The sequence below is a fragment of the Podarcis pityusensis genome, assembly GCF_964106645.2.
Source record: "Podarcis pityusensis genome assembly, chromosome: 8".
NCBI classification, from domain to species: domain Eukaryota; kingdom Metazoa; phylum Chordata; class Lepidosauria; order Squamata; family Lacertidae; genus Podarcis; species Podarcis pityusensis.
In genome coordinates this window covers 74,317,459-74,332,159 of record NC_138033.1, presented here as the reverse complement: position 1 = coordinate 74,332,159, position 14,701 = coordinate 74,317,459, and the positions used below count along the sequence as shown (strand labels likewise).

The 14,701-nt window shown below is 45.3% G+C and overlaps 1 protein-coding gene across 2 annotated transcripts; it reads right to left on the bottom strand.

The window, feature by feature from the left end:
• Positions 1 to 5,917: 5,917 nt before the first annotated feature.
• On the bottom strand, positions 5,918 to 13,746 carry LOC308482727 (uncharacterized protein). Of its 2 annotated transcripts, none has more exons than XM_081016174.1 (2): positions 10,307 to 13,746; positions 5,918 to 8,556 (listed from the first exon to the last, which is right to left on the bottom strand). In XM_081016174.1, exons 1-2 carry the CDS (start codon positions 11,206 to 11,208, stop codon positions 8,463 to 8,465), a joined length of 996 nt encoding a protein of 331 aa, XP_080872300.1. In that variant the 5' UTR covers positions 11,209 to 13,746; the 3' UTR covers positions 5,918 to 8,462. The 2 variants fall into 2 exon arrangements, with proteins under 2 accessions (XP_080872300.1, XP_080872299.1); XM_081016173.1 differs by having other exon boundaries at positions 5,918 to 12,041; positions 12,093 to 13,746.
• Positions 13,747 to 14,701: the final 955 nt, after the last annotated feature.

Below are 14,701 nucleotides of genomic sequence, written 5' to 3'. Positions count from 1 at the left end.
AGAGTTCTGTGAGGATTACCAAAGGAGGGGGTCAGACTGTGCCTTGGCCAATATAACAACAATTAAAACAAGTATAGTATTTGTTTAAGGTATTTATATACTGCTTAACTATTAACATTTCTAAGCTGCGGGTGCTGAAAATTACAGAAAGTAAAATCAGCCTTACAAAACAATTACATATAGAACTAGACCTACTCAGAATAGGCCCCACTGAAGTTAACAAACATGCCTAACTTAGGCTCATTCATTCTTTTATTTCATTTTCTTTTTTGGGGTGGTGGTGGTAGTAAAGGTTTTTCTTTTCTTTTTCTTTTTAAAGACAAACAGAGAGAACAGTTTTAACAACAGATGAAAATTAAAAGGCAAAAACCAAAACCAAAAAACAGCCATGCACAATAAGCACAGTTCCATGTGGGTTAAAATAACAAAGTCCAAGTAAAGAACATTAGTGTTAACTGGTGATTATTATTATTATTATTATTATTATCATCATTTCATTTATTAAATTTGTATACCACCCTTCATCCGAAGATGACATGGCAGTTTGCAATGCCATTCATTTCAATGGGTCTGCTCTGAGTAAAATAATGGCTGGCTGCAACCCTGGCTGCCACGAAGCATCCACTCTCCATATTGATCTGTGCAGGGTTTAAATCCCTTGCAGCTTTCACAGCTTAATGAGATGGGCTCCTTTCCATCCCAACCTTTCTTCTCTCTCTCTCTTTCTTTGGAAAAGACAAGGACATTGCACCTGCAATGTCTACCCTGGCTAGTGGAGTGGAGGAGCCAGCCGGCCTGGAACACTCTGCAGCCGGCCGCCAGTTGCTGCAGTGGAGCTGCAATGCTCACACGCGCAGCATGTCCAGAGGACACATACCCGATGAGTTAGGAACTGCTGCAGTTACAGAAAGCTTGGGGAACTGCAGAGGTAGGTAGGAAGGAGGGGGTGTGGGCAAGCTCCCCTGGTGCTCTCCGATTCCTGATCCTAAGTGAGGGGGGTTTAAATGCTGCTATAATCTCCCCTGCCCCATCTGGCTTCATTCTGCCTACCCTCACCCCAGCAAGAAGGCCTTAAATATACAAATCATTGCTACCAGCGGGACTGCAAATCAAACTTAATGCATGCCGCCAAATAATTAAGCTGAAAGTCGTCACACTCCATGCACGAATCCGTTTTGGGTTGCGGCAGAGCTTGGAGAGGTTGGTTTGGAAGGTGAATTTTCCTGCACCTCCTAAATATTAATAAATAATAATAAAACTGCTTAGAATAATTATAATGAGATAATGCATCATAACCACAAACCTCCCTCTGCAACCCCCCTGCATTTGTGGCAGGCCTTAAAATTAGTCATAGGAATCAGAATCGAGCACGGCTGGATCAGGCGAAATTCACAAGCAAATTTGAGCATGAGGACCCTCCTGTCCCGTGGCTTCCAGCTGCTGGTATGCAGAATCATTGCTTCCTTCAACCATCAAGGCAGGTCATAGCTATCATGTCTAGTAGCCATAGGTGGGGAATGGCCTTGCTTGCTCCCATGTTTTTAAAGGCCTGGTCCGCAAACAGCAGGTGAAGAGTGTGGGTTTAGCTGGCTCTCCCTCACCCCAAACTCTTTTTATTTTTTAAGAACAAAATAATTGGAGGTTTTTTAACCAGTAGAGACTCATTTGAATGGGCGAAAGTGCTAGCTAGCCAAAGAGGAGGAGGAAGGAAGGAAAGAAATGTCCATGGGGCATAGAGAGCTGCTGAATACTGAGTGAGACCATTGGTCTATTTAGCTCAGCGTTGTCCTGGCACAAACTGCCAGCAGCTCTCCAGGATTTCAGGTTGAGGGCAATTCCCAGCCACACCTGGAGGTGCTGGAGATTGGATTTGGGGCAGTGGGGCTTTCTGCATGCTAGGCAGCTGCTCTGCCCCATAGCTGTTGGCACTCCTACCATATCTCTGTTTTATGGCCCAGTTTCATCATTTGAATGTTGCATTTTTGTATAATACCATTCTGAGATTTTTCAGATATTAAGTGGCTTAGAAATGCTTTTAAGTAGATCAATGTGTGTATGAACTACTGCTGACACTTAATTTTATTCTACTCTGTTGACTTTTGGGGCACTGCTTTTAAATATACATTATGGTAATATTTATTACTTTTCCAACAATTAAGCACACACACAAAAAATAGATAAAAAATACAAAAAATACAATACAATACAAAAACACTACATAACACAATAAACTAACAAAACAAAACAAAAACAGTTTAGAAAACATCAAACAATTTCAATATCTTATCTTTCATTCACTTATTTCCACAACCTCCTCACACCTCCCTTTTTGTATTCCACTTCTGTTAATTGTTTCAGCAATTCCTTTCCATCTTCCTCTGTTTTCTATCCTGTAATTATCTTAACACAATCTAACTTTATTTTTTCCTTTAATACTCTATTAATCTATTTATACTTAATTCCTTATAACATTTCTACTCAAGCCATATAACTTCATTCCAACATTTTTCTAACATTCATTAATTTTACAGTATTTCTGTAAATAGTCTTTAAACTTTTTCCAATCTTCTTCCACCAACTCTTCTCCCTGGTCTCGGATTCTGCCAGTCATTTCTGCCAGTTCCATATAGTCCATCAACTTCATCTGCCATTCTTCCCGGGTGGGTAAATCTTGTGTCTTCCAATACTTCACGATGAGTATTCTTGCTGCTGTTGTCGCATACATAAAAAAAGTTCTATCCTTCTTTCGCACCAATTGGCCGACCATGCCCAGGAGAAAGGCCTCTGGTTTCTTCAAGAAGGTATATTTGAATACCTTTTTCATTTCATTATAAATCATCTCCCAGAATGTCTTAATCCTTGGGCATGTCCACCAAAGGTGAAAGAATGTACCTTCAGTCTCATTACATTTCCAACATTTATTGTCGGGCAAATGGTAAATTTTTGCAAGCTTGGCTGGTGTCATGTACCACCTATAAATCATTTTCATTAAATTTTCTCTTAGGGCATTACATGCCGTGAATTTTATACCTGTGGTCCATAACTGTTCCCAGTCAGCCATCATTATGTTATGTCCAACATCTTGTGCCCATTTAATCATAACTGATTTCACCATTTCATCTTGAGTGTTCCATTTCAACAGCAAGTTATACATTCTTGACAAATTCTTAATTTTTGGATCTAACAATTCTGTTTCCAATTTTGATTTTTCCACCTGGAAACCAACTTTTTTGTCTAGATTGTATGCCTCCATTATTTGATAATAATGGAGCCAATCTCGCACTCTATTTTTCAATTTTTCAAAGCTCTGCAATTTTAATCTGTCTCCATCTTGTTCCAGAATTTCCCAATATTTCGGCCATTTGGCCTCCATATTGAGTTTTTTCTGTGCCTTCGCTTCCACTAAATACACATTATGTATTTGGGATGTTGCCGTGGGCAAAGCCCTGTGAAAGCAGGAAAGATGGGTTATAAATGTTCCAAATTATTATTTGCTTCTCTGCACGCACAAAAGATGTCTTTCAGGCGTAAAGGGTGGCTGGGTAGTAATCCTAACTTGCAGTCAAACTGTGATTAATTTGGAGGTCTAGCTAATGTTGATCCTACCCCAAGGAGACCCACTAAAATTGGTAGGCTGAAGTTACCCATTTCCATGAACCCATTCTGAGCAGGACTAACTTAGTAGAACTGCTGCATTAATTGACATGGGCAACTCAGCTCCACGAGTTCCAGTGGGCCTACTCTGAGTAGGACTTAGTTGGAGACAATTGTTTGTGTTTTAGATGGGGACCACTAATGTACAGGACTGGGGTTGGTCTAGATGACCACTGAGGTCCCTTCCAACTCTAAAATGATAGGATTCTAAGTTTTGCAGAGTAACACAAGCAGACACAAGTGTGTGCAAGCACACACAACGTTCCCAGGCCCCAAGAACTTTCCTGCGACAACTATCCATTAAAAAGAAGATGTTCAGAATAGCTTTGATGCATTCATTGACTAGCAACACTCTCTGGCTTCCACATTTGCAAAAAACTGATGGAGGCAGAATGCTGCCTCTGACGTGGGGGTGGTTTTTGCCTTTCCATAGGAAGATGCAATCCTGCAAAGTAAGTGATTTAATATATTTAATGTCCTCCCCATTGACACCCCCCCTTTTCTTGTCTCCTGTCCCTGCTTAAACAGCTTCTCTGAGCTTCCCTGGATGCTATCCGTGCAAGGACTCCTTCCCAGGTCCTGCCTCCTGAGCAGAAGCTTGTAACTTTTTAACAAGCATCATTCCACTGAGAGGAAGGCAGAGCTGCAGATCACAGGTCCGGGAGAAGGCAGGTAATGTGTGTGTGTTTGTGAAGCAAGAGTGTTTGATAACCTGACTCTGATGCAGCGTCAATTTATTTGAATTTATTTTTATTTTAAAATTATATTTCTGTAATATGCCCATGGTCTCCAGGAATCAAAACAGTTCCATTGATTTGCAGAAATGACTCGGTTTCAGGGACCAGCCTTCCTACCCGACTCCCATGGAGAAGATTCCCAGCTGCTCCTTCAACTTTTGATTTGGAGCCGGTTGGAATTATCCTAGGGGATCCATAGAAAGAACAGCTGAATTATATTCCCGTTTCCCTAAAACCACCCTCCGGGTTTCAATATTATTTCTGATTTAAGTTGCTGTGGGTGTGGGTGTGGGGTGGGGATTGCATGTGTCTGCTTGAGGTTAGAGGGTGATTTGATGCTTATAATTTTTCAAATTTTTTTTTGCATGTGAAAGAAACCCGGGTCTTCCCTGGGAAGTTGCTTGCGGCATATCCATTGCATTTTCCCCTCCCCTCCCCCTTCTTTATTCTGATGCAGTCTCGCTGCAGTGGGAACTCTGGGGGGAGGAAGGAAAAAACTGCAGAGCTTTTCCCTCTCCCCCTTCCCTTCCCTGCTGCAGAAAGAGTATGCATCAGAGGGCATCCTCTTGCAGCAGAAAGCATTTAGCAAGAGAAGCAGCAGCAGCAGCGGGAGGAGGGATGGTCTTCCAAGAATAATCTCTGCCTTGAATTTCATTGCTTCGCCCTTCCTCCTGCATTAGCGTGTCTCTGCTGAAATGCTTGAGAGCAGCCTATAACATTGCAGGTTGTGGGTTAGTGCAAAAAGGCCCCAACACTCTCCTTCAAATTATCTGTAGTTGGGTGGTTTAGGGCATCTTTCACTCTCTCTCTCTCTCTCTCTCTCTCACACACACACACACACACACACACATGCCTGCTGTTCAACTCTCTAAACTTGGGAATGGATCCATTACAGAATGGGGCACAGCTCTGCTCAGCTGTCTGGTCTCAGATATTAACCAGGGTTATCTTTCGGGGTTAATTTAGCAGGAAAAGCTACAGTGTTTGGGACTTTATTATGAGCGGGGTAGAAGAACCAAGGGGAAAGTAATTGTGGTTTATAAAATTATGGATAGTGTGGCATCACTTGGGAATGTATCTATTATTATTATTATTATTATTAGTAGTAGTAGTAGTAGTAGTAATAATTGCATTTTTATCTCACCTTTACCTCCAAGGAGCTCAAAGTGGCATCCATTGTTTTCCGCTCCTCATTTAATTCCCACAACTACCCTGTGAGGTAGGCAAGGCTGAGAGGCAGTCACTGGCCCAAGGTCACCCAGTGAGCTTCATGTCCGTGGGGATTCGAACTCGTGTCTCCCAGGTGCTTGTCGGACACTCTAACCACTACACCATGCCGGCTCTTATTGTAATGGCTCTCATTACAGATTCCTGAGTTTAATTCTGCTCAGCTGTTGAATCACATAAATTAGCCAGGATTATCCCCCAGGGTTATTTTAACTGGAAAGGCTGCTGTGTTTTGTTTTGTTTTGTTTTGTTTTGTTTTGTTTTGTTTTGTTTTGTTTTGTTTTGTTTTGTTTTGTTTTGTTTTGTTTTGTTGTTTTTAGTTGGGGGACAGATAACTTAGCGGGGGTTGACTGAGGTTTATAAAACCCTGCCTTTGGACTTCCTGGAACCATCTAATTGGCCACAGTCAGGATTCTCATAGAATCCTAGAATTGTGGAGTTGGAAGGGACCGCGAGGGTCATCTAGTCCAACCCCCTGCAATGCAGGAATCTTTTGCCCAACATGGGGCTTGAACCCACAACCCTGATGTTAAGAGTCTCATGCTCTATCAAGTAGGGAGCAGCAGGCTGGGTGAGATGGACCCATGGCTTGATGCAGCTGGACTCTTTCTTATGTTTAGCCGCAACATGTTCTGGGTGGCAGGTCCTTGCTGAGAAATTCAAAGTTTCGTGCCTGCTCTAACTCCTCTTCCTCTTTCCTTGTGCCCCTTCTGCATAGAGTAATGCATGCTTGGAAACGAATTCATTTTAGTTTTTGTTGATTCAGTTATATTTGAGGGAGGGGAGGCAGTCTCCAGTGACCCTTGAAGGTCCAGCCACTTTCCATTTTCCAATTTCCACTTTCCACTGACCCGACTGTAGCGCTGTGTTTAGGCTAGTGTGGGTGGTTCCCCTCCACAGGGTGCTGAGCTGAGGGGGCAAATAGCAATAATAATAATAATAATAATACCACCTATATTTATCTGGATGCCTTGCTCTGGGTGCCATATTACCAAAGCCCACCCCTGCCTGATTGCTTTCAGAACAAGGAACCTGTAATTAAGAAGGCAGCAGATTCAGGCACCAGAGGAAATTGTTGTCAAAGTGAACCTGGAATGATTTCTCCCAAAATACAGAGAATACTAAAGAAGGATTGTGTGTTGATGGCAGAGCAGAAAGTCCTAGATTCAACCCCCAGCATCTCCAGGTAGGGCTGGGATAAATACCTCTGCCTAAAACTCCAGAGAACAGCTGCCGGTCAGTGTAGACAATACTGGCATACACAGACCAATGGTCTGACTTGGTATAAGACAGGTTTCCTGTGTCTTTGTGGCACTGGCATAGGTGATGTAAACTTTCTCTTCCAAATTCTTGCAAGTGTGTTTTTATCCCTTGATCAATGCAGAGGCTGCACCCCTGCTTGCTGCACTCACCAACCTCCATCATGCCATTCCCCCTACGTTCACCCACTCCCATGCCATGTTGTGGAACCTGCCCTCTCTTTTGCTCCCTTGTCCCACCCAGTCCAGGATTGCGATGACAAATCCTCCAGAGGGACCTGCTTTCTGACTTCATACAAATCCTTCAGTTGGGGGCTGTGCGATGAAAGCCTTACATTTTTTATGTACATAGGAGCACATGTGTGTGTGTATTTTGGCCATTTTGCATTAGGAAAATAGGGAGCTGCTTTACACCAGGTCAGACTGCTCGTCCATCGAGCCCAATAATGTCTGCTCTGACTGGCAGCAGCTCTCTAGAGTCCCAAGGTATGTTTGCAATGCGGCTTAAAACACAGCAAGGTCATTTTGCACAGTGTTCTTCACATCACAAAGGGGATGGGGATGGCTTAACCTGATGTCCATGAACTTTTTGGTTCCCCACCCCCGGCCACCTTTCTCTGGGAACTCCTATTCCTGAAGCTGTCATCTGAGCAGGCCTACTCATTTGCGCATGCACAACAGCTGTTGGAATATGTTCACATTACCACTTACTCCACATCCAGCTTTCTAGTCAACTTTTAATTTATTTTTTTAAATTGCATTTATATCCCACCTTTTTCTCCAGATGAGCTCAAGGTGAAGTACATGGCTCTCCCTTTCCTCGTTTAATTCCCACAAGAACCCTGTGAGGCAGGTTAGGCTGAGAGGCAGTGACTGGCCCAAGGTCACCCAGTGAGTTTCATGGCTGAGTGGGGATTCGGATCCTGGTCTCCCAGGTTCTAATCCAACACTCTAACCGTTACACTACACTAGCTCTGATTTTTAAAAAAATGCATAGTATTTTGTAAAGAAACGCCTTACCACATATGGACCCCCTCAACTGCTTCTACAGTGGTACCTCAGGTTACAGACACTTCAGGTTACAGACGCTTCAGGTTACAGACTCCGCTAACCCAGAAATAGTACCTCGGGTTAAGAACTTTGCTTCAGGATGAGAACAGAAATCGTGCAGTAGCGGTGCGGCGGCAGCGGGAGGCCACATTAGCTAAAGTGGTGCTTCAGGTTAAGAACAGTTTCAGGCTTTTTTTTTACAGTCTAGTGGTGTATAGTAAACAAGCAAACAAACAGGATTGATATGGATTGATACAAATTGAGTCAGTGGGTCCCTTGGATGGTGCTGGACTCTCCTTCGCTGAAGGTTTTTAAGCAGAGGTTGGATGGCCATCTGTCATGGATGCTTGAGTTGAGATTCTTGCATTGCGGGGGGTTGGACTGGATGACCCTCAGGGTCCGTCGTGGTCTATGATTCTATGATATGGATTGCCTTGAGTACATGCAGCTTCCAAAAGTAGCAGCAGTGGGAGCGCACTTGATGCAGAGCAAGCAGAAATGCGAACAGATACTCAAAGAATCTTCCCCTTTTTAATTAGAGATGCTGAAGGATTGATCCCGGGGCCTTCTGTATGCAGAGCAGGTGTTCTCCCACTGAGCTACAGCCCGTTCCCTGTTCCTTTGGCTTTCTAGGAATACAAATGCATGGAGAAGGGCTGTACAGGGATGCGCATCAGCAACTGTGACTTTCATTCCAGTGCAATAGAAACCAAATTTCCTGTGCTGTGTAATTTCTCCCAGTTACAGAGAATGTATGTATGACTAGCTAACGCAGCCTGGGCAGCAATTTTTTTTTTTTTAAATAAAAATGGTGGCAAGCTCATTTGCCTGCATCGTCCCACTCTCCTATTGCTGGCAAATGGAATCACTTCCCTGCGGTTTCCCAAATCATCGCCTCTCTTCTCTGGCCTGATCACCTGCATTGAAAGCTGCCTTTCAGGATTGTCTACCTCAGAGGTGGAGCTTTTCTAGCCTCTGGGCAACTCTTTGAGGGCCATGTGCCAGTGGTGGGCAGGGCCAGAGGGAAAAGTGGGCGGAGCAAGGTGTGTGAAACACCTGAGATGAGGGCAAAAATGTGATGTGAATAAGGGCCTGGGGAGAGCTATGAGGGCCAGATAGAGAAGCCACATTTAAACCCTGGCCTGGGCCTGAGATTCTGCCCTCCATGTCTCCAGGATTTCAGACAGTCTTTTCCCAGCCTGCCCCGGAGATGCCAGGGATTGAACTTGGGGCCTTCTGCATTCAGAGCAGATGCTCTGCCACTGAGCTACAGCCATTCACTTAAGATACAGGAACAGAGAAAGCTGCCTTATACAGAGTCAGAATTTCAGGTGGGGAGTTTTCCCCATGAGGTTCCCATCTCCCAACATTCCCCTCCCAGAGCTGGTTTAGCAGTCAGTCCTTCCTTCCCAGGAAACGCTGGGAATTGCAGCTCTGTCAAGGGAATAGGGGTTCCCCTACAACTCTCAGCACCCTTAACAAACTACAGCTCCCAGGATTCCTTGGGGGAAGCAGTGACTGCTTAAAGCAGCACCCCAGTGCTTTCAATGGACATGGCCTCAGTCGCATTCAGAGGAGGCCTCTTGAAATGGATGGACCTCTGCCGGCCATGCCCATTCATCTCAATGGGTTTTTGCACTAAGCAGGGCTGACGCTGGAGACCTCCTGAGGAATCTGCTGCTCCCTTAATCCTGGAGAGAGCAGAACTCCCTTCATTTTTTTGCTGCGGTTCCGCGGCATCCCCTGCAATAAACTTCTCGGCTCGTGAATCAATCCCGCCCCTGCCCCCCCGCCCACTTAGAGAGGGATTGCCCGTCACGCCACCACTGCCTTGCTCGGCCACTTCATTTATTTCTGAGTTTATTGATTCTCTCCCCTTCATAACTCAACGTGTGGCACGTTCCCCTGGCTCCGCTACCCAGCACTGCAGCAAACGTGCATTTTTGTAAATCATTCGCTCTCCCCCTCCCAGCCCATCTCTGCAAGGCGTGGGCACGTGGTCGGCAAAGGAGGGCAGTAGGTGCAACGAAGAGGGAGCCTTCCAGGATTAGCGGTTCGAGGTTAAAGGATATGGGCAACCCCACATACTGTACCAAGGTTCCATCGAACACTTCCAAAAACTCTGTGATGATGGTGTCAATTTCTGACTGCAAAACGCTGTGGATGCCTGTAACTTCCAACCCCAGGGACGCAAACCAGTCCAGTCCCAGCAGGCTGGGCCGATTTTCATCGACCACGACTAACTTCAGCGGTCCCAAAAAGTCCTTGAAGGTCACTTTGAACTTGCCCACACCTACAACTGGAATGTTATTTCCCTGATAATCCCTCAAATGCAGGTAGGTGGAGTCCAGTTGTTTCTTAGATAATTTAGGAACCAACCTTTTGATGGTACTCCAAGAGACTATGGACATGGCAGGGCCCGTGTCAACTTCCATGTCGCATGGTTTGCCCTCAATAGTCACAGTGACATAAATTTTCCGGTGTTCAGACCCGCCAGCCCGGCCAACTGTCAGCTCGGCCGAGCAACGGCAGTTGGTGAGGGTGTGGCAGTCCTTGTTAGCATACCTTGCCGACGCCTTCTTGTTTCCCGGTGCCGGTAGCATATCTGCTGGAGTAGACGAGCAGCAAACCCTCGCAATATGACCCTTATGCGAACAACGCCGACAGGTGGCGTCCTTGAAACTGCATTTGGACCGAGGGTGGTTGCCACCGCAACCCGCAGTCTGATTGGTCCATCGTTCGCTGTTTGACCTTTCCACGTTCCTGCTTGATGCGGCAAACATCATCCTCTTCATCTGAGCAGCCCTCAGATTCGCTGATCTCTCCATGGTGGACCGAGGTTGGCTTCTTTGAAATTGTTGAGCTGTTGGCCTTGAGGATCTCCGCTGTTGACTTTTCGTTGCCTCTGCGGCTTGAGCTTCCTTGATGGCAAGTTTGAGAGTGAGATTGGACTTGGCAAGGAAATGGCACTGTAGTTTCTCATCCCTCACACCGCACACGATTCGATTCAGCAGGGCATCGTCCAAGTCCCGGAATTCACAGTGGTATGCAGCCTTTCTGAGGGCCGATAAGAATTTGCTGATTGTGTCCCCCTCAGTTTGGATTCGATGATGGAACACGTGACGGGCAGCAATTCTGGACACCTTGGGTGTGTAGTGTCCCTTGAGTTTCTCAGTCAGTGTGTCCCAAGGTGTGGCCTGCACCGCAAGCGGAGCCACAAGAGCCCTAGCTGTCTCGAAAACTTCTGAGCCGCAGACAGTGAGGAAAAGAGCTCTCTTCATATTTCCGTCAAATCAGTGAAAGCATTTGCCTCAAGGTAGCATTCGAACCGAGCGATATAAGACTGCCAGGACTCGGTTTCTGGCGAATACAGGGGTAGAGGCAGTAGCGATGCCATGTTTTCCCGGTGCCGGTTGAATGGTGAGGGATGGACGCTAGCCTCGGCGATATCTCAGCTATTGAGTGTTCAGCTCAGCAGTTTAGCTCTGGCTGTGTCTTGTTTCATCCGATCCCATCTTCGTCGCCAGTGTTGAATAGTGGAAATGATGGACGAAGGGCACTGCTCTGTTGGATTCACAGCTCTTTATTACAGCAGTTAGAACTGCTCCTGGAATCAGACTGACTGCAACCTAGCTGGCTGCTTTATATAATACTAAGTAACTTGTAACAGTAACAACTCACAACTAGCTAACCAATCAATGAGCGATAGTTTTCAATCCTTCATTTCTATACTGGTGGCCCTGAGTGAGAACTGCAACTAATCTTACTACATAACAGTGGCAGTTGTAACGACGACAGAAAGTAGTGACAGTAGTGGCGGCAGCCTGCGAGGCCTCTCAGCAGAGGCCTGCAGCGACTTGCAGCAATGACAGGAGGTGACAGCAGTAGCCGGATCCTGCGAGGCCTTTTGGCGGCAACAGGAAATGGCAGCAATAGCAGTGGTAGCCTGCAAGGCCTCGTGGCAACACAAGCAATGGGGTTTGCGAGGCCTCACCATGGTGGCAATAAGTGCCAGCGGCCAGCAAGTCCTCCTGGTGGTAGTGGGAAGTGGTGACAGAAGTTGCAGCAGCCTCCCTCAGCAAAGCCTTCAGGCCACCTCTGCTTCTGCCACCATCTCCTGCCGCCACTGCAAGACCTTGCAGGCCACCAGTACTGCTGCCACCACGACAAGGCCTCGCAGGCTGCCATTGCTTCTGCTGCCTAGCAGGCCTGCTGGCAGTCTGGCAGTCCCAGATTATTTGTATTCACTATGACTCATCACTGTACTTTGGATTGGCCTGAATACCACCATTTGGTAGCCAAGCTCCAAACCAAAAGTCTCATTTGGATGCATTTTGGCTTGCCTGCCGCTTAAAGTGACCATGTGGTGATTGATGATATCATTTATCAGTTCAAACATGATGTCGATTTTTTCCCCTTGTATCTCTAATATTTCCTCTGACGTAACGATTGGCACATATGCCCTTCTGGGCATTCTTTCTAGTCTTGGAGGTGCTGGTAGAGCCGGTGGAGAACAGGCTGGTTTTGAAGGGGGATTGGGTCTGTGTAGAGATCCAGATCCGCCTTGCTCCCGATTCTGCTCCCCATTACATAAATGTTTGGCAGTTGGGGGAACCTTGAAGGAGATATTTGATGTCTTAATTGTTGCTCCTTTTTATTTCCCCCCTGTCTTTTCATCTTTCAGGGGAGACTGGGGCAAAGGGGAGGCCGGCCGGCCTGCCAAGCACCCAGGGTGACGCTGAGCTGCTCCTGGTGCCATGCGCGGGTAAAACGGGGTGGCAGCGCTGCCATTGTCCCGCTCACTCCACTTTTGGGGGCAGCAGAGGCTTTTCAGAGGGGGATTGGGTCCCAAGGGGGTGCACAGGACAGGCAGCGGCCTTGGCAGGCCTCCTCAGCAGCCCGGAAAGTCGGCCTATGTGAAGAAAATTCACTTATCAGTTTTAGACCCTTAAGTAGTAGCAGTTGCCAGGACATTGTCCTGTTTGCCTCTGTGTAGTTCCTTCCTTATTTCAGATATGTGATATATTGATGTACTGTGATTTTTAGCTGGTGATATATCATGATATTGAAAACCAGTTATCGCCCAGCCCTAATATAGAGTTGGAAGGTAACTGGAGGGTCATCTAGTCCACCCCCTGTAATGTTGTTGTTGTTGTTGTTGTAGATCAGAGGCTGACAACCTCTAGCCTGTGGGCTTAATCAGGCACCTGTCAAACCTGGGCTGCAGGTAGAAGGGGGCATAATAGGGCTCTGGATCCAGTTCCCCACCTCTGTTGTGCAACTTCATTATTATTATTTCAAAAAGGTTTGTCACATGACAAATCTGAAGAATCATGAATTGTGTAGGATGTTTATGTTAGCCAGATTTAATATGTTTCCCTCGATTATAGTGAGAGGAAGATATTTAGCTCTCCCAGAATCAGAGCGTCTCTGCAAATGTGGTAAACAGGAACCTGATACTTTGAAGCACATTTTCTTTTCTTGTGATTTTGGCATTTATGCCAGAAGACAATTATTAGAGGCCTTACAACTAAATAGGCTGACTTCTACGCTACCAACGGTTCAGAACCTGCTTTCAGACAGTAATGATCAAATTACTTTAATAGTGGCCGAATTTTTGAGTGCTGTCCATGTAGAAAGGCTGGGGCATTATAAAGAGATTTAGTGGTTGTATTGTATTATTTATGCAAATTGATTTTCTCTGGAGTTAAAGATCTGACTGGGACAAACCTTGTTATGTTGAGCTTGTATTTTGCATAATTTGTATACTGTGTCTGTTTCATAATGTGTGGTTTGCTATGTCTAATAAAGGATATTTGATTTGATTATTATTATTATTTTAAAAAATAAGTTGCTCCAAGCATTGCTCTTGCAATTGGAGGAAGTGTTTCCAAACTATATCAGAAAAGAAAGGGACAAGAAATGGATTACTGAGCAATCTCAAAGCAGTTTACAAAAATAATAATAATAACATTGTCAGTAATAAAAGAGTTAAAAAGTACTGTTTAAAACATTTAAAAAATAAGATTCAGATGGCACAAAAAAGAATACAGTGAAGGTGTCTGTCTACCTGATTTCATAGGCAGGGAGTGCTGTGAGTAAAAGACCAATTTCTTACAAATGCAGGATGGGTATTATGGTAAGGTGATCTTGCAGGTAAACTGGTCCATGCCAAGTCTGTTGCAGCAAACAGCTAATTTAAAGAAATTCAGAGGCATAAGCATTTTCATGAGTAAGCCGTCTTTTTACGAAACAGAATACGTCGGGCTGAGGTGGGGAGAAAATCAAATTATTTAAGTGCTGGTGTTGCAGTCCAGGTGTTTAAACACCTGGAATTCTAACACACACACACACACACACACACACACACACACACACACCCCGCTGCTGTCAACACCTCAGATAACAGCAACCCAAAACCTCTTGCTGTTGGAGGTTGCCCATTACCGCTGCTCCAAAGCTTTCTCCTGTTCGTGCTGCAGCCATTGGTGCCGTGCTTTAAAGTGCTTTTAAATCCTGTTTCTTTCCCCCTAGTTTCTTCCAGCTGACTGCATCTCTGCAGAATCCAGAGTAACTATAGGAGTGGGGTGATTGGGAGATGATGTATACAAGGGGGAGATGCTGACTATTTAAGATTTTGGGAGTGGGGGCCGCCATGTGAATTTTTTTGGAGGTAGGAATACGGCCCACAGTCTGTGCATAGATGGTGTTCATTTTCAGTTATTTCACTTTCTTTTACCAAAATATTTTGGTAAATATTTTTTTATTTCATTT

What these genes read in the sequence shown, in the direction of transcription:
- LOC308482727 (XM_081016173.1), bottom strand. Translation starts at nt 11,208, where the DNA reads ATGAAGAGAGCTCTTTTCCTCACTGTCTGCGGCTCAGAAGTTTTCGAG.